A 17237-nucleotide genomic window follows, 5' to 3' on the forward strand; every position below is an offset into this window, starting at 1 on the left:
TATTTAAATTTTTAAAAAAAAAAGAAGTAAATAAATAAATGGAAAGTTGACAGTGAATGTTAATGAATATATATGTATAGTATTTATGCGACGTTAGTCATGATCGTATATAAAGTTTCTTGTTAGTTCTGTTTCCTGTGAAATGGCATCGCTGTCGTATATATGCTGCTCGTGAACTGAAGAAAATGAGGGCGACAAATTTCTACCAGACCTCAATGTTGTTGCCGACAACAGTGTATTGTCATTTTTCTGCAATTGATGTTTTGTTCTTAATTTGTTTGATTCCTTATGTAAGGCTCTGTGATCTTTGAACCGTTTTATTCCTGATCTCCATATGGTCAGTGGATATGATAGACTCAATTTCAAATGTTTGCAATCCTCATTATTATTATTGGAGATGGATTGGTTGTCCAAAGTTCCATTTTCATCATTATCAGAATATTCCATGAAAGGGTTGGAGAAATATTTATCCGAATTAGTAATTTTCCTTCCCAAGACAGTTCTCTTGTGTAATATAATTTCTCTTTTCTCTAATACACCAAAGAGACCCCAAACGTTTGTGGTAATTAATAATTTTAAGAAGTAAATGATGTCATACTTCCATCTTTGTAAGTAAAAATTATTAGCTGTGAATAATATTGTTAACACAAACGATAACACAAACACGACAAAATTATAAATCATCAATGGGATGGTCTCATGATAATCATTCCACAACAATTGAAATTTTTTCTTTATTGAATTTTTTTCCCGTTGTTGTTTTATTCTTCGAGGTGTTAATATGAAACCAAAATTATTCCAAATAAATGCAGAAATTAAGTAGATGAATAATGAATATATTGTTAGTTCAAGGGCCTTGTAAAACCCCCGTAGGACATCAAGGTCTTTCTTCCAAAGTAGAATTCCATACATTATATTGTCAGAGATGCTGAGTAGTGATCCAACAATAAATATCAATCTGTTCTTGGTGTTTAACCAACGTGGAGTGAATCTTTTTAATTGGGGAAAATTAATTTCATTATTATTATGATACATGTAAAACACTAATAGGATCCAATTAATATTCGATAATACATTGGAAACGATTTCACAAACTCTATAAGTGTTAGAGTTAACGATTTTATTTTCATAATTTTGAGAATTTTGGTAGTTACCCAAATATTGCACTTTAAATACTAGATCGACAGCGTCCTTTAACTGTGCTGTATGTACCACTGCGAAGAATAGCACATAAATATGAACAATGATACGTTTATTGTTGTGATTATCTGAAGGCAGGAGCAACAATAACAAATAAATCATCCATGACCCAACACATATTGCTGTAGCATTAAAAGTAATCATAATCATTCCATCCATGAAATGATCTCTTTGTAAGATCGGATCGGTGTGGTTTGTTAACGGTAAATGTGGTGCAGTTTCAGCAAATATCTTCAGAATAGATGCAAAATACATTCCTGAGTCGTATATGGTACCATTACTGGTGGTAAAGGTAGTATTTTTATTGCATCTTAAGAATAGAGCAGGTGAGTTTAAAGTTGCATTATCAAAATTGAGAAATTTTGAATCGGTATCAGTGTTATTTATAGTAAGGAATCCACTATTTAGTACATTTACTTGACAGTGATTTCGATAGACATCTAGTATAGTTTCACTGATTAGTTCTGAAAGATAATATGTGGATGATGCATTATGATTGCTCATTAGATATTGATATAATTGTGTAAAATTTTGATAATGAGGATTATGACTGATCGGTGGTGGTACAGGAGGAAGAGAAATTGTATGTGTTGGATTTGGAAACGGCAGTGGTGGAGGATAGGGTTGCCGATGATGTCTACGGTTGAGAAATGGTAAGATATCATCTCTATTCATAAAATTTTTATTCCTATCCCTGTTATGAAGAGGCGGTGGACCCAAGGGCCTTCTCGGCAGATAGTGACCGGGAACAGTGTGTATGATAAGGGAAAGCCAAAACAGCAAAGGAAATAGTACTCTTATTCGCATTTTGTCATGCAGGTAATTGCTTATGAGGGTTATGAATAGCAGTGGTTACGAAATTTTTCAGATGCGACTTAGTTAAGGTGGATAAACGGCAGCCAGGTTTGACACAGTAACGTCTAGGTTATGGTGAACAAAATGTGTATGCTTAGCTCAAGTACAGATAATGAGTGGCCAGGCTATTGTTTCCAGGTCTAGCGTCCTAGAGAGAGGGTTATCTCTGTAAGACGTTCCTTATGTTTTCCAGAAACCGGATTTCCGCTGCAAGAGGAGATTTGTTTTCTTGGCCCCGCTTTGCGTTTTTCATTTGACACTTCGAAGAACAATTGATTAGAATCGGAATTGGAGTATATTGCTATGACGATGTGTAGTTTCTTAGGCATGCTGACATTCTCCTCTTATAAGCCGTATTGTCTGCCTTGAGATGCTCCGAATTTACGTATATAAGGAGGGATGGGATAGTCAGTATTGTTACAACATCTCTCTCCCTCTGTATTATTTTATATAATACTTCTCATATACACAACAACAAACAACAATCACATATATATTCAAACATACACACATTCAAATGATCAAAATAATGATGCAAGACAAAGTTTCACAACAACCAAGAAACGTCAATATTGCCGGTACAAATTCTAATAGCAACATGCACATTTTACAACCCGTCATGCAAGGCGTCACTAATTGCTCACCACCGCACAATTTCTTCAATAATAACCCAAATGCCACCTACGTGTACACTCCAAGTTCCAGTTTAAATTCAAATGCCAACTCTAATTCCTCATTAAATCTCCCAGCAACAGCCGTTTCTGCTCCTTCCTCTGCCCCTATGCCCATGCAAACATCATATAGGTACCAATTGCCCCCAGTTCAGAATTATAATAATACAATGCCATCGCAGCAACCAATTTATGAAAGAAGACATTCTGTCTCCATTGGGGAACTAAATGAAAATAATAACAGTCTTAATCAATCACAAAACATAGCCATGTTACAGAGTGTTCCAATGAGAAGATCGTGTCAAACTACAGCACCTTCCACCCTTCGAGACTCATCATCAATCACATTACCTCCAATACTGCCCACTTCAACTGGTAACACTAAGAACCCTTCTAGAGGCTCTTTCTCAGATGACCCCTTAGGAATTGTAGTTTATAATCAAGGGGAGAGATTAAATGAATATGGTCAACTCATAGGTAAATCAGGTAAACTTCTAAGGAACACAAGGAGAGCTGCTCAAAATAGAAATGCTCAAAAGGCATTCAGAAAGCGTAGAGAACAATACATTAAAAACTTGGAAGAAAAATCAAGAAAGTTCGATTCCATTGTCAAGGAAAATGAATCATTAAAGAGAAGTATACATTTATTAAAACAACAATTAAACAAATAATCAGTTCAAGTCCTAAATTAATTATTTAACAAATTATGCAGTTTTTTATTTTAATTTAATTGAATTTATTCTATTATCTTAACGATATCCAGTACGAATAATACCAGCGGAAACTAAGACTTGAATCTTTTTACTAATTTCAGGATTCTTCATATGCTCCTGTAAAGCAGCTGGGTCATTTTGAGCTTGTTGTAGAATACTTTGCATCACTGGATCTTGCATGATTGCAGCAACTTCAGGATCTTGCATGGCCCTCTTGTAAGTTTCTTCTGGTGTTTCATTACCAGTTGGAGCTTGGAAACGTTCTTGAGTAGCCTTCATTTGCAATTTCATAATTTCATTACTTGATGCACCGTTATTAACTTCATCATCCTTCTTCTTAGCTTCCTCTAAAGTTTCTAAGGCCTTAACGAAATCTTTGATGGCAATTTGTGCTGTTGCCTTTCTTAAATAGGCTCTAACAAAGTTTGGATCCTTTTCAATAGCCTTTTCACAATCTTTAATGGCTTCTGGGAATGACATCAACTTTGCTAATGCAGCAGCTCTGTTAGAATAACCACGAGCATCTTCAGGAGCTCTCTTAATCATTTCAGTATATGCCTTCACAGCATTTGGCCAATCACTTTTGGTGAAATATTCTTTACCTTCTAAACGGGCTTCTTCAGCCTTTTCAGGGTTAATATATTCTTCAATTTCTTGTTTCTTCAATTCCTTTTCACAAGTTCTTAGTTTAGTTAAGATATCAGCAGTCCTATGTTCAGTTAATGATTTTTGGTAATATTCAATTGCCTTTTTCAAATTCTTTTGCTTTGAATAAGCATTACCCATACGTGCAAATGATTTGGCGATTAATTTATAATCAGCTCTTAATTCTCTACCTTGTTCAACGGCTTCGTTCAATGTATTCATAGCTGTTTCAAAGTCTCCCTTTTCAAATTCTGCAGCTGAACGATTGTTCAAATACGTGATGTCCTTATGTAAATCCCATGCTTTATTATATTCTGCAATAGCTTCATCGAATTTGTGTGATTTATACAATTTGTTACCTTCAGCCTTGGCAGCATCTGCAGCGGCAATTGCTTTAGCGGTTTCATCCTCACCTTCGTTGTCCCCCTCTTGATCCACATCCATTGGTTCAGGTTCAGTATTCTTTTCTTCCTTCGTAGGTTCAGGTTTCTGTTGCTCAGAAGTTTGTTCTTCTTTTGGTTCCTTTGGCATGGAGTTTGATTGGTTTAAATCTGGCATATTTAGGTCAATACCTAATAAAGTAGCCATAATTGTCATCAATCTTGGATCACCCATCAAATCACTACTTAACCCTTGAGGATTACTCTTATAGCTTTGTAATTTAGCGACCAATGAAGGATCATTCATCATGTCTTTTGTCTTTGGATTTTGTCTTAATTTTTCGATTAAATTTGGATCGCTGAACATTTCAGTCATACCGAAATCAGGTCTACTCTTTCTGGATTCTTGAACACGATGCACTTGCTCTAAACCTTCACTAGCAGCTTTGTTATTGCTATCTAACTCCAACGCTTTCTTATAATTACTCTCAGCATCATCAAGATCCCCTAGTCCTAAATGAGCAGCACCCATTCTGTTGTAACCTTTAGACCAATCTGGGTTAATTTTCACACACTGTTGAGCATCGTTTAAAGCTTCTTGGAATTGCTTCAACGATGTGTAACATGCAGATCTATTTGAATATAAGACGTGATTGGGGGTGGTTGAAGCTGCAATAGCCTCGGTGAAATATTCAATTGCTCCTGTAAAATCTTTACTGGCAAAGGCGGCATTACCCTTCTGTTTCAATTCATCAGCAGTACTCATTATTATTTGTCCTTGTTGCTTTCTGGGAGGTTATCAGATGTGCAGTAGAGGTGGTTCAGCGTGCAATCCTTATATAAATCTGGAGAATATAACGTTACCATTTTTTCAAGGCGAAATTTCTAGAAGATTCCATCGCTCGAAACGGCACACACGACACAGTTGACAAACTAATGCTATAGTGTCAAAAGTATTGATGATGATGATGATTCTTAAATGTGTTGGTGTCTTTTCTTCTGTGGGTTCCACTGATTTAGTTAATGCTCTGGTTGAGCCATTGCATTTTCAATACGAGAGATAAGTATATAGAATATTTAGAACTTACTGAAATTATGAAGAATTGATATAAAGAGTTAGAAAAGGTTGATTGTTTAATCATAAATAGGTATTAATTTAAAAGTCTCACAGGAAATTGTATATCTTAAAAAACATAAAATTTTCTTACTTTATAGGAGAAAAAGTACATTATGCTCGTATTCTCCTTTCATGAAGCGGCTACATCCATTTTTTTTTTGTTTCAACACAGTCACGAATGATCATACTGTAATTTGCATGAGTACACCGATGTTACGATCATTCGTGAGTACGTCAAAACAAAAAAAAATGGAGGCAGTCGCATTGAAAGCACGGATTTCCTCCGATGAGACAAAACTAAGTTTCCAATTGGCATGATCAAAGCAATTGAGAATATTAATGAGTTTGCTCGAAATGTCACCACAGGTACCAAAATTCTAGCTAAAAATAATGCGTTAGAATACGAGATCAGAGCAAATGGAGTAAAGAAGGAGATATTTTCAAATGCGTGCTTAGAGAATGGAAAGAAATCGAGAATTTTAAAAACATACTCACGTACCAGGTGGGTTTCTGCCCTTCATTCTGTAAAAAGATTAAAAGATCTCACCCCTGCAATCAAAGAAAGTACGAAAAGAAAGGAGTTTGATAGTAAATTTTCGGCTGAAGATTTTACTATGATTGATGAATTGTTATTAGCCTTAGAACCTTTCCAGCATATATGTGAGTTGCTGTCTAGTTATTCTTGTACTGTTAAAGGAGCATTGCCATTACTGGAATTCTATCATATATTATTGAAAGAAAATGTTATTAAACAATTTAAAAAAGGTGTTGTTTCCTTCCCTGAACGAACAGTCCTAATTAAATGTTTACAGAAGATGGAAAAATACTATAAAATCTATCGGTCTAATGATGTTCGCTTAATGGGTTAATATCTGAACGTATACTTTCATAAAAATATTTTTTGGAGGAGGGAAATATATTTTGAAAGAGAAAATGAAGAGAACAATTATAGGTATCGAAATATGGCTAAATGATACACCTGTATGCTACTACCGTATCTTGACATGCCATATGACGAATCTATAAATTGTTTTTTGATGAGGAGGAATTTGTAGGTGATAGGACGTATGACGAGATTCTCCAAACTAATACTTCACCAGTATGCTCACCAATCTCAAGTCCAATTAAGCAAAGAGATTCTTGAAAACATTTTGACAAAATTTGATTAAGGGTGACTTTGAGGAATTGGTTTTTTGAAGAACTGTTACCTTTTGAACGAAAATTAGGAAACAACACTCGAAAAACCAAAAAAAGAAGATGAGGGCCTTCGAGAAATACGGCCACCAAATTATTGACATGGATCACAAATTTTAGAAGAGCCATGGTAAATACTTTCCTCTGTTATCCCTTGTAAACCGAATTCTGAATAATATTCCTTCAATCTCCATTCACGTGGAAAGAACGTTAAATCTGACAGTCCAAACTTCCAATAAATGAAAAGAGCCGCTTTCAAACACTTTGTTTCTTACGACTATTCTCATTAAAAATTAAACTAAATCAGGCAGATTTGGAACAATGCACCTAGCATCAAGCCATCAAAATGATTAAACTTTCTTCCCACGTGAATGCAGAGTGAAGGAATATCCGGTTAACATCATAAACCCCGAATTTGGGTGATATCGACGACGACGACGACGAAGACGAAGACCAGAAACACGAGAGGAATTTCTGCCTTCGTTTTCTGTGTTTTATTTAGACATCATGATATATATGTATATATGTAACACACAGTTCTCTCTCGTTCTCAAACTCCTATCGGAAATTTGCACCCTCAATTTTGAGGGCTAATTATTATGACCTACTTTTATTTAGGGTTAACAACCTAACCGGGTAAATTATTCAAGGGTGCCCGGGTAACGCGGCAAAGTTATATAAGGGAGATTCCCTTTAAAAGAAGCGATTATTCTTGGCAACAACTTTTCTATTGGTAAGATACAGCTACAGTTCCTTCAATTAAACAAACACAAATGCTCAAGAATACTGATATAGAAAAGAATACGGACCCCGTAGAGGATCCCTCAAAGCAAAAAGAGAAGAAGATCTCAAAAACTGCCAGATGCTGGAAATGTTTCTTCAGTATCTGGATTACACGTTCTTTCTACGCCGCTATTAAATCTTACTGGGGCTTAGATGGCCCTATTCCGATGTATATTTTCTACACCATGATGGCATTCGAATTCATTTTTTTAATTCTGGTAGTCGTCTTTGCCGTGATTGAACGTAAGATAATTCCAAAAAGATGTGTTGATGAAGATTGTATTCTTTGCCCCATGTTAAAAAAAAATCCATACCTAATGGTCAGACGTCTTCATATTGTTATGACTCTATTTGCCATCTTGACCCCCATTATCTATTTCACGGTTAAACATTATATAAAGGCGCATCCTGATGATTTCTTGGACTTCGTTGACATTTATAATTGGAAATATTGGGTGGCTTTCACTGTCATGATGATGGATTACATTTCATTTATATCCATCTTTTCCGGCTTAGTTAACATCTACATTACACATCCATACAAAGAATTTGTTCAATTAAAGAAGGAGTTGGATTTACAACCTGATTTGGAGAAGGGTCTATTGGATAATTCTTCTTTGAATAAATAAGTAGCACATGACTGGTCGGTTCATCTTCTTGGAAAATAAACTATCATTATACATCAGTTTATGCACGATATAACTAAAGTAACTATATATGACTTAACAATACTATCTTTAGAGAGAGAGAAGAGTTACATAACGTTAAGTACTTTCGGAGTTCTCACGTGACAATGCAACAACTATTTTAGTCGAGATACAAAAAAATGAAAGGATATAAAAACAACGAGGGAATCTAACATTATAAATAGCAAAAGTAAAAAGGAAAGCAATGATTGAGAATACGACAACATTGCGTGAGACTACAACTACTGTAGAAAGGAATGAAAAACCGCTATTTGTTAAACTTTTCGTGATTTTCAACATCTCAATTGCCGTTCGTCATTTATTACGCCAGTTTTTAAGCCATTACAAGATCGATGGTCCCATTGTAAAGCACGGAGAATCACTTTGGTCAACCATTGAATACATTCTTCTTTTAACTGCCATTGTCCTGGTACTCAAAAACTATAAGTTGATTCTACAAAGATGTGCTGCAGAAAATTGTAAGATTTGTGAAAGGTTGAAGAAGGACCCTTATTCAAGTGTTAAACGGTTCATCCTGTTTCTTACAGCATTTACTGTTTTAACTCCTATTATATATTTTACTGTTACCGGATACATTAGAAGGCATCCTGATGATTATAGGAAGTTTATTGATAAGAGTAGTTGGAGCTATTGGATTGGTATTATTGTCATTAATATAGATGGGATTTCATTTTGTGGAATTTGGATATCTCTGATTGATATGTATTTCAAACATCCATTTAGAGAATTTGTTCAATTGAAACAAGATTCAAATTCAAAAGAGGATTTGGAAAAGGGTTTATTATCAGGAAAAAAAGACTAAATCTTTTTGCAACTTCGAACTGCAAACACCAACCTTTGGAAAATGAAAGTCCAAAACGATCAGTGTATAGGTAATTAAAAATAATATACTATAATGAAACAAAAAAAAATATGTCACTTTAATGGTCGCAGGAAAAATCAAATAGAATATTCACCTTGAAACAAATTTATGCTATTATTTACTAATGATGTTCGAAAATTAGGTATTAAAAATCACGAATAGTCCTTGAATGGGTTCATTACTTCAAATGGCTTCAGCTTTCAGAAGTTTCGGGCTGGAATTCAATTTTTGTTTTAAATTTCTTTTAACCTTAACAATCTTTCCTTCCTTCGGTATTACTTTCCTTGAGCGTTTCTTTGGTGATTTTTTTTCATCATCTGAAGATTGTTCCGGACTCATCAGTTCATTCTTATGTTCTTCAATCTTTATTTCATTAGATGACGTAAGTTCGTGGATCTTTGTCGGAGTGGTAGGTGGTGTATGTATCGTTGACGATAATTTTTTCTTCTTTAATTCACTATTTTCCCTCTTCAATTGTCGTAATTTTTCAATTTGCTTTTGAGTTTTAAAGAAATCAGGTATCATATCTTCTAGATAAGTCACCCAAGTATCACAATCGGACCAAATTTGATAATCAATGACCCCATTCCATGAAGAATCACCAACGCTTGTCTTATTGATTAATATTACAATGCCTCCACGTTCATGTACTTGTTTACTCATTTGTCTGACTACTTTTTTAACACCATCCACTTTCAAACTGGTCCCCATAATGATGAAAAAGTCAGGTCTCCCTCTTAATATATCTAAGCTTAAACCTTGTGAGATTAAATCACCGGAAGGATGATTTTCTCCGTATAATACAATATTTGGTCTTAAAAACCCAATATTATTATCAATTTGTCTCTTCCCCAATTGTAACCTTTTCAAATCTTTCCTTTCACATTCGGGACATGTGGGTAGTTCACCTCTTCGTAAAGATCTTGCCCAAAATCGATTCCAGGGGAAAGTATGAAAACATCTGGTGCAAGCCAATGTATTTAAATCACCATGTAATTGCACTACATCGAAATTTTTCCACGTTGAATTAAATTTTGAATTTAATTTATCCTTACTTGTTTCATTCTTCATGGAAACTTCCAACCCCAGATTTTCCTCTAACCCATCAATATTTTGAGTATAACAACGTAACAACTTATTTCTATCTTTTAAATGAGCAATGAATTTGTGAGTCTTGGTAGGTTGTGCCAATTTCACATTAGCGTATAATTTTTCCATAAATGTAGCAAAGACAGAGATTTTCACTTCGTCTCTAAACAAAGAGATATCAAACATTTCCTTCCCTGATCCAATGGATACCTCGGGAAATTCTTTCTTCACGGATTCGTAAAGCCCCTTGGAGGATCTAAAATCTGGGATCCCAGCATTGCATGAAATTCCAGCTCCCGTAAGGACAATAATTTTCCTTGATTTATTCAATAATTTATTTATCTGGTTCAACATGGTATCAGATCCGTCCAATAAACGTAAATGTGTCAACTTCTCAGTCTGTAAATTGGATGACAATGATATTTCTCTCTTTCTTTCTTTATTGATCGACAAATCCTCCTCGTCGAAGGAGGACGATCTCAATTCCGTGGTCAGTCTCAGATGTTCCATTTGGTACCTGTGCTTGCGTAAGTGCTTGCTCCTTTTTGGGCTACTGAGGGTAGTGGTTGCTTAATTAAAATGTATTGATCAAGTATATGCCAACGTTTCCTATCCCTCTCTGTCTATGCCAATGAATTTGTGAAAAACATTTTGTCTTCATCGACGACCTGGCATCTGTTGACATTTTGCCCAAAAGGGTAAAAGCGGGCTCTTTGCCCCAATCGGGAAATTTTACGTATTGGGAGTCTTCGAGTAAAGTAACACCTGAAGACCCTTTCGATGGGAATATAAAGCTATGTGTGTATCGTTGTTGCAAGCCTAGTGGGTTTAATGTCTAACTAAATTTTGGTGGTGTCTACGTACGGACAGTTCCCCTCTTTATATTGCAAATGGGGTTCCAACAACAAGCCCGGCTCGAAAACTAATACAAGCACCATGATTTGGCACTCAGCATCAATATAATAGTTGCACTTCAAGCCTAGAATGCACAACCTTCAAGCTTTAAACTAACGTTATGGGATACTATCAGCTATTATTGTATAAATCTAGGAGGGTAACTCCGCGCCAGGTACAAAACTCCGAACAGATACACAGCCACATCAGATTCTAGTTGCCACTATATTTTACAACTCTCTTTCAAACCCAATAAGTTACATCTCTACTTGATACCTCCAACCTACCAACTCTGGCAAAATATACCACATCTTGCTATGGCAAAAGACCAACAAGAAGAAGCTCTCAGATCCATTTACCGGCATATCTATCTCCCCAACTCAAAGGATCCAGTGGGGAAACCAGTTCACCTCTGGGAACCATGTGTTTCATTCAACACTGTCCCATCTTCTTCCAGCGAGAAGGAGTACCCTGATTTGGACTTTGAAGGGGTCACTATGCCCAGTATGAAGAGACAGCCATTTTATTATCATGAATACCCCTCTAATTCACAATTATGCTCAAGTAAGAACCCAAAGAGACAGAAATCAATGAATGAAATGTTTAAGATGGCTCAGGGTGGAAAAATTGTGAGGGTGGATTACCCTAGTAGACCAATGGTGGATAATGAAGCTATGATAATGACAAAGAAACAGCCCCTTTGGAGGAAAAAATGGAGAGAAAGAAAGAAAATTATAGAAGCTAGAAGGAAATGTGACGGAGATTCAGTTTTCAAATATAGGTTTATCTTGTTTCCGCATGAGGAAAAACAAAAGGAAGGGAAAGGCTCAGGAGGTACTCTTAAAAAAAGGTATATGGGCCTCAGTAATAATTCATCGCATTCTAGTTCAAAAACAGATGTTAAACTAAAAGAACAGAAAAGACAAAAGGAAGTTATCAATTTGAAAATTGGTGATACGAACTTACCAAGGACAATAGTGTGTCATATAAGTGGGAGAAGACACACTTGGGTAGCCTTAGATTGGCTTTTTAAAGAACTAGTTCAAGACACAGATCATGTAGTAATCTTAGCAAATTTGCCGAGAATGGTATGTCGTTCAAAAGTTGCCCCAGATACAAAAAAAATTATTCAAGATGAACCTAAACTATTAGAGGAAGAATGGACTTCAGGTTATTCAGAAAACTTGGTGGCCAGTAGAATTGCAAGAATTCTTGAATACATCTCATTAATTTTACCCGTGGATAAATCAATAAAGATAACTGTGGAAATTGCCATAGGAAAGACTAAAAAAGTTTTAATAGATGCAATTAATATTTATACACCAAATTTATTTGTATTTGGAACTTTGAAGTGGTCCAAAACGGAAAATTTAATATCTTATAAATCAAATATATTAATGGACACTTTTTGTGTTCATTATCCAATTCCAACTTTTATCGTTCCTGCAAGAAGAATGTCCAAATTTGAATTATCCTTACAGGAGCAGTTCGCTAATTGCGAACAACAAAAGTCTTTCAAAAAAAACAATCATGTTGATAAAGTAAATAAAAATCAACAATCCATCATGTTGGCTGTTCAATCACAGGATTCATTAACAGCGGGCTACGAATCAAGTACAGAAACTGACTCCCTGGATAGTGTTGAAAAGACGAGTGACGATAAAGATGATAACGAAAGTGTGGATACATTACGATCATATTCTAATCAAACTGGAACTAGGGCAAATTTATGTAATATTGCCAGGGATTATCGACACTCAATGTTAAAAGAATTAAATACATTGGAAGCAAATAAAAAGAAATTGACAAATCAAGAAAGGCAACTGGGAAAATTGGATATTATAATTAAAGCATCCATTAGATTAGTATTGAAAACTGATGAAATAGATGAGCAAAGCATTGCAACTAATAATAAAGATTATATGAATTTGAAAACCACAATCACAGGTGGTAAATCACGCTCACAGTCAAGACCAAGGTCAATGCTTGATGTAAATGGTTATGATCCTCGAGCTGAAACAAAACAGTCAGAACTTGGTGCAACTTTGTATCAAAGTAGAGGCAGTTCGCAAATTAGATTCGCAGGTAATGTTAATCCAAAGGATGGTAAAAGTGCATTAGGAACTATAAAGAAACCACAATCAGGTGGCGCTTCCATTCCCTCTTCTAAGTATATTTCCGATTATAGTTATAATGATGTTATACCATTGCGTAAAATCAAAAGTACAGGTGGTCTTCATCCAAGAAAATCATCTGAATCTACCCGAAGTACTGCCTCTTCAAAATCTGTTGGGGAGAAGACCAAACCAAAATCAGGTGGATTCTTATCTCTTTTCAAAGGTAGTAATAATAGTAGTAAAAGTGATAGGTCAAGTAGAAGGGGAAGCACAAGTAGTAGCAATGGTGACAAGGATTCCAAAGGGTCTTCAAGACGAGTAAGTAGATTATTTGGGATTGGAAAGGGTTAGATTGTATATATTGAACTTAACTTAAATATAAATAAAAAAAAATTTACCTCCGTTTTTTATAATTATTGAATTGTATTTACGTCTTATCGAAGCATAGCATGATGATATTATATAATTATTTACAGGCACCGAGTTCAATTAATGAAAATACAAAACAAATAATCAAAGATGAATCATTGGGGGTATCTAAGCATCATTGATCTTAGCTAAAATCTCAGAGTCTCTAAACAACACGACTTCATCGTCACCACTTAATTTGATAGCGGATCCACCATATTGTGGGATCAAGACTTGATCACCAATCTTGACTTGTGGAACCACCTTGTTACCATTTGCGTCAGTAAAACCTGGACCAACGGCTAGCACCTTTGCTTGGTTTAATTTTTCGACATTCTTTTCAGGTAATAGGATACCGGAGGCAGTCTTGGCTTCAGCCTTGACTCTTTGCACTAGAACACGATCCATCAAAGGGACAATAGATCTTGCAGATTTCAATATGGTAGCCATGTTTCTTTTTTTGTTTGTGAGTGTGGTTAACAATTAAGTATCGAGGTGATGAATGCAAATGAAATAAACTTGCAATCTAACAGATCTACTCTCAAGGGATTAATGAACTTCCAGCTCGGATTCGTTGATTGTCCGTTAGCAATTAGTCAATTTTCCAGAAATTTCCATCGGTCAGGCGGGTAACGCATGACTTTGAACTAGGTACGTATTTGTATAATTAAATGCTTGGAACAGCTATGGAGTAATAACTCAATTTACCTAGGGAAGCCTACTATTTGATAAATATAGTTAATTTCCTATTTGAAAAGTTGGAATCTTTCGTAAGCAACTTGTCAATGTTGAAATTCATGTTGAGCGACGCACCGAAACATTTATCCCCTTTAAGAAATTACAGTTAACAGACGTAAAAACCCCTTTGAAGGAAGTGAGATAATAGTTGTCAACACACCTATTATACCAAGCATGTCTCAAGGTTATAAGATCCTCGGTCGAACAGTTAAGCCTCATATCCTAGCTGTCGCAACAGTCGCAACTAGTGCAGGGGTGGTTGCTTATTTTAGTAGGAAATCACCAGAACCTTCTAAACCAGTAGAAAGTGCGGGACCTACAAGCAGTGGCAAGAGCATCAATGATGAGTTTAATATTGAGGAAGCGTTAAACGATTATTTGAAGGAGGATGGTGACAAAATATTAAAAAAATAGCGTATAAGGGCAACTTTAAAAATATTCATATATTCAAAAAAAAAAAGAAAAAAAAAAAACGTCAACTTTTCTAACACCTTCATTAACTTAATTAGATAACCATCTAAATGCCATATTGTTTCTCGACCTTACATGTAAAAAATGTATCTCCGCGACGGGGAATTGAACCCCGATCTGGCACGCGACAAGCGCCCATTCTAACCATTAAACTATCACGGATTGATGCAAAACATGTAATCTGTCAGTAGTCTGTCAGAACGAGTAGTATAGGTCCGAGAGAAAAAATGGCTTATTAAGTTTGCTGTCGTTAATGCTTGCAATAACGGAGCACTACTCCCGATCATCAGGAGAAGCCCAGGGTCTATTTTCATTTTCAATGTCAAGATATAAAAAAGTTACTTGTAAATATTTAATTGTCTTTGTCCAAGATTCAGATGAGAATCTCGGTCTATAAGTAATTATATAATTATGATAATATTTATAAAATTAATTTTCTTATATTTAGTTATGCCATTTATAATGCCTCTAACCATTCTAGTCATTATGGTTATTACTACGAAGTTTCGATTTTGCCCTCAAATTATAATGCTTTGATCTCTTTTCTGATATTGGTATTTCAATTTCACCAAGGTCGGTCTTGGTAATTCTTGGTTTCCTATCAATACTTTTTAGAAGTAGATCATCTGGCTCCTCATCTTCTAATTTCCGTTTCTTCACTTGCCTCCTTCTCATAGCAATAGAAATCACAGGTGGAGAGGGTGGTTCTGATTCTTTAGGTATGCTTTGAGTCAAGTTCTCGATAGACATATTCGTTTCTGAAGGCAAGCTTGTAATGGGTGCAGGAATATATGCCCTTTCATCCCCCTTATTTGAAATAAATGATTCTTTTCCTGCTTTATTCTCGTCGTTATTGTCATCACCATTTCTCCTTCCTCTTCTTCTTCTTCTTCTTCTTCTTCTTCTTCTTCGGGAGTCTGTTTTAAAATGACTTCCAGATCCTTTGGAGCATCATTCACCATATTTATCAATTCGTCAAAATCATTCTTTGGATAAATATTTTCTAAATGAGTCGTTAATCTTGGTTTCGTACTATTTAAACTACCATTCGACTTATCGGGGCCGTTGCTTCTATCAATATCCGGGAATACAACTTTGCTGGGAAGATATTCAATCGTTGCATCTAGTCCTAATTCTTTAAACTTTTTTAAAACTTCGGGGTCTTGTTTATCGTCAGGGAGTAGAATTTGATTCTTTAAGATTGCTATTGGTTGATTAGAATAATTCTTCGAATGTTTTAAACGACCATGATTAATTATACCTTGAGCTGACGTAAATCCACGTCTCCCACATATGCAACAGGTTATAATTACCAATATTCCATCATATCTTCTAAATATGGCTTCATTCTGTTCATTTTTCCCTATTATACCACTACAACTTGAGATACATGATGTGGAGTATGTTCTTTTGTGTTTGACATTCAATGAACCATTTCCCTTAGAGGATTGTTTGCCCGAAGTGGCAGATTTCATACTTCCCTTTGAAGCTATTGAAATGTCCATAGCCGGCCTCAAATTAGAAACGTCTAAAAGACGACCACTGCTTTTACTTCTTGTATGATATGGATGAGTTGGCATAACGCTACTTGCAGATAATGGAGCACTGTCTTGTTCAGAACTTATAAATGAGGAACGAGGTGCGAAATCACCAAAAAAATCAAAAGTTGAATTATTCTTACTCATTTGTATTTGTTCATATTTAATTCTTTTCCTATCTGCCTCTTTTTCTTCGTATTTCTTAATCTTTGACATTAGTTCCTTGTCCTCATGCAATAATTCAATGACTCTCATTTGAGCATCAGTTTTCTTTATATCTCGCTGAATATCTTCAACCTCCTTATGATTTATCAGAATATGCAAGTTTAACTTATCTAGTATTTCATTTTTAGCTGTTTCGTACCGAAGTCTTTGTAACTGAACGTTATCCTCGGGAGATTCCACTGCTATACCTAATTTGTCGGTAAACGATTCTCTAATATTATCATCAACAGGGCTTAACGTAAATTCCTGGGGCGATTTGGGAGTAGCCACTTGATAATAGCCTGTGATATTCTGATTAGTTGTACTATTTGAATCCATATACTTTGACTTTAACGAACCATTAGCTTTTTTGAAATTCCTGTTACCATTATCGTTAGCATTGGTTTTGCGGTTAATGTTAGTATTTGCATTATTTGATGAGGAGGAATCCCGACTAGAAACTTTCGCTGAACTATTCGATATAGTAACTTGTTTACTATTCTTGTGCATTAAAAATGGTTCAAAGGAAAGGTCTTAGCGAGGAAAAAGGTAAAAATGATTTGATAATATACAGCTGAGTGTTCGGAAGTGATCTCTTAAGAACAAAGTCTATGTGATGAGATATTTTCTTTAGTTAGTGAGGAGTGGCTC

The 17237-nt window shown here is 35.3% G+C and overlaps 10 protein-coding genes and 1 non-coding gene across 11 annotated transcripts; 5 read left to right on the forward strand and 6 right to left on the reverse strand.

Moving 5' to 3' along the window:
* Positions 1 to 93: 93 nt before the first annotated feature.
* On the reverse strand, positions 94 to 2007 carry DFG16 (Dfg16p; the record flags this gene model as incomplete). Its single annotated transcript, XM_003677271.1, has 1 exon — positions 94 to 2007. The coding sequence occupies one exon, from the start codon at positions 2005 to 2007 to the stop codon at positions 94 to 96; it is 1914 nt and encodes a 637-aa protein (XP_003677319.1).
* A 565-nt stretch (positions 2008 to 2572) lies between these two features.
* On the forward strand, positions 2573 to 3397 carry CIN5 (Cin5p; the record flags this gene model as incomplete). Its single annotated transcript, XM_003677272.1, has 1 exon — positions 2573 to 3397. One exon carries the CDS (start codon positions 2573 to 2575, stop codon positions 3395 to 3397), a length of 825 nt encoding a protein of 274 aa, XP_003677320.1.
* A 78-nt stretch (positions 3398 to 3475) lies between these two features.
* On the reverse strand, positions 3476 to 5230 carry STI1 (Hsp90 cochaperone STI1; the record flags this gene model as incomplete). The annotated part of the gene is made up of 1 exon (XM_003677273.1): positions 3476 to 5230. The coding sequence occupies one exon, from the start codon at positions 5228 to 5230 to the stop codon at positions 3476 to 3478; it is 1755 nt and encodes a 584-aa protein (XP_003677321.1).
* A 2318-nt stretch (positions 5231 to 7548) lies between these two features.
* Positions 7549 to 8187, forward strand: NCAS0G00820 (uncharacterized protein; the record flags this gene model as incomplete). The annotated part of the gene is made up of 1 exon (XM_003677274.1): positions 7549 to 8187. One exon carries the CDS (start codon positions 7549 to 7551, stop codon positions 8185 to 8187), a length of 639 nt encoding a protein of 212 aa, XP_003677322.1.
* A 262-nt stretch (positions 8188 to 8449) lies between these two features.
* On the forward strand, positions 8450 to 9067 carry NCAS0G00830 (uncharacterized protein; the record flags this gene model as incomplete). Its single annotated transcript, XM_003677275.1, has 1 exon — positions 8450 to 9067. The coding sequence occupies one exon, from the start codon at positions 8450 to 8452 to the stop codon at positions 9065 to 9067; it is 618 nt and encodes a 205-aa protein (XP_003677323.1).
* Positions 9068 to 9310: 243 nt separating this feature from the next.
* Positions 9311 to 10726, reverse strand: HST3 (NAD-dependent histone deacetylase HST3; the record flags this gene model as incomplete). The annotated part of the gene is made up of 1 exon (XM_003677276.1): positions 9311 to 10726. The coding sequence occupies one exon, from the start codon at positions 10724 to 10726 to the stop codon at positions 9311 to 9313; it is 1416 nt and encodes a 471-aa protein (XP_003677324.1).
* A 701-nt stretch (positions 10727 to 11427) lies between these two features.
* Positions 11428 to 13578, forward strand: NCAS0G00850 (uncharacterized protein; the record flags this gene model as incomplete). The annotated part of the gene is made up of 1 exon (XM_003677277.1): positions 11428 to 13578. One exon carries the CDS (start codon positions 11428 to 11430, stop codon positions 13576 to 13578), a length of 2151 nt encoding a protein of 716 aa, XP_003677325.1.
* A 186-nt stretch (positions 13579 to 13764) lies between these two features.
* HSP10 (Hsp10p) lies at positions 13765 to 14085 on the reverse strand (the record flags this gene model as incomplete). The annotated part of the gene is made up of 1 exon (XM_003677278.1): positions 13765 to 14085. The coding sequence occupies one exon, from the start codon at positions 14083 to 14085 to the stop codon at positions 13765 to 13767; it is 321 nt and encodes a 106-aa protein (XP_003677326.1).
* A 462-nt stretch (positions 14086 to 14547) lies between these two features.
* Positions 14548 to 14787, forward strand: MCO10 (Mco10p; the record flags this gene model as incomplete). Its single annotated transcript, XM_003677279.1, has 1 exon — positions 14548 to 14787. One exon carries the CDS (start codon positions 14548 to 14550, stop codon positions 14785 to 14787), a length of 240 nt encoding a protein of 79 aa, XP_003677327.1.
* A 147-nt stretch (positions 14788 to 14934) lies between these two features.
* NCAS0Gtrna11D lies at positions 14935 to 15006 on the reverse strand. Its single transcript has one exon. It is a non-coding gene; the product is annotated as a tRNA-Asp (tRNA).
* Positions 15007 to 15575: 569 nt separating this feature from the next.
* Positions 15576 to 17096, reverse strand: AHC1 (Ahc1p; the record flags this gene model as incomplete). Its single annotated transcript, XM_003677280.1, has 1 exon — positions 15576 to 17096. The coding sequence occupies one exon, from the start codon at positions 17094 to 17096 to the stop codon at positions 15576 to 15578; it is 1521 nt and encodes a 506-aa protein (XP_003677328.1).
* Positions 17097 to 17237: the final 141 nt, after the last annotated feature.

The sequence above is a fragment of the Naumovozyma castellii genome, chromosome 7 (genome assembly GCF_000237345.1).
Source record: "Naumovozyma castellii chromosome 7, complete genome".
Classification (NCBI taxonomy): domain Eukaryota; kingdom Fungi; phylum Ascomycota; class Saccharomycetes; order Saccharomycetales; family Saccharomycetaceae; genus Naumovozyma; species Naumovozyma castellii.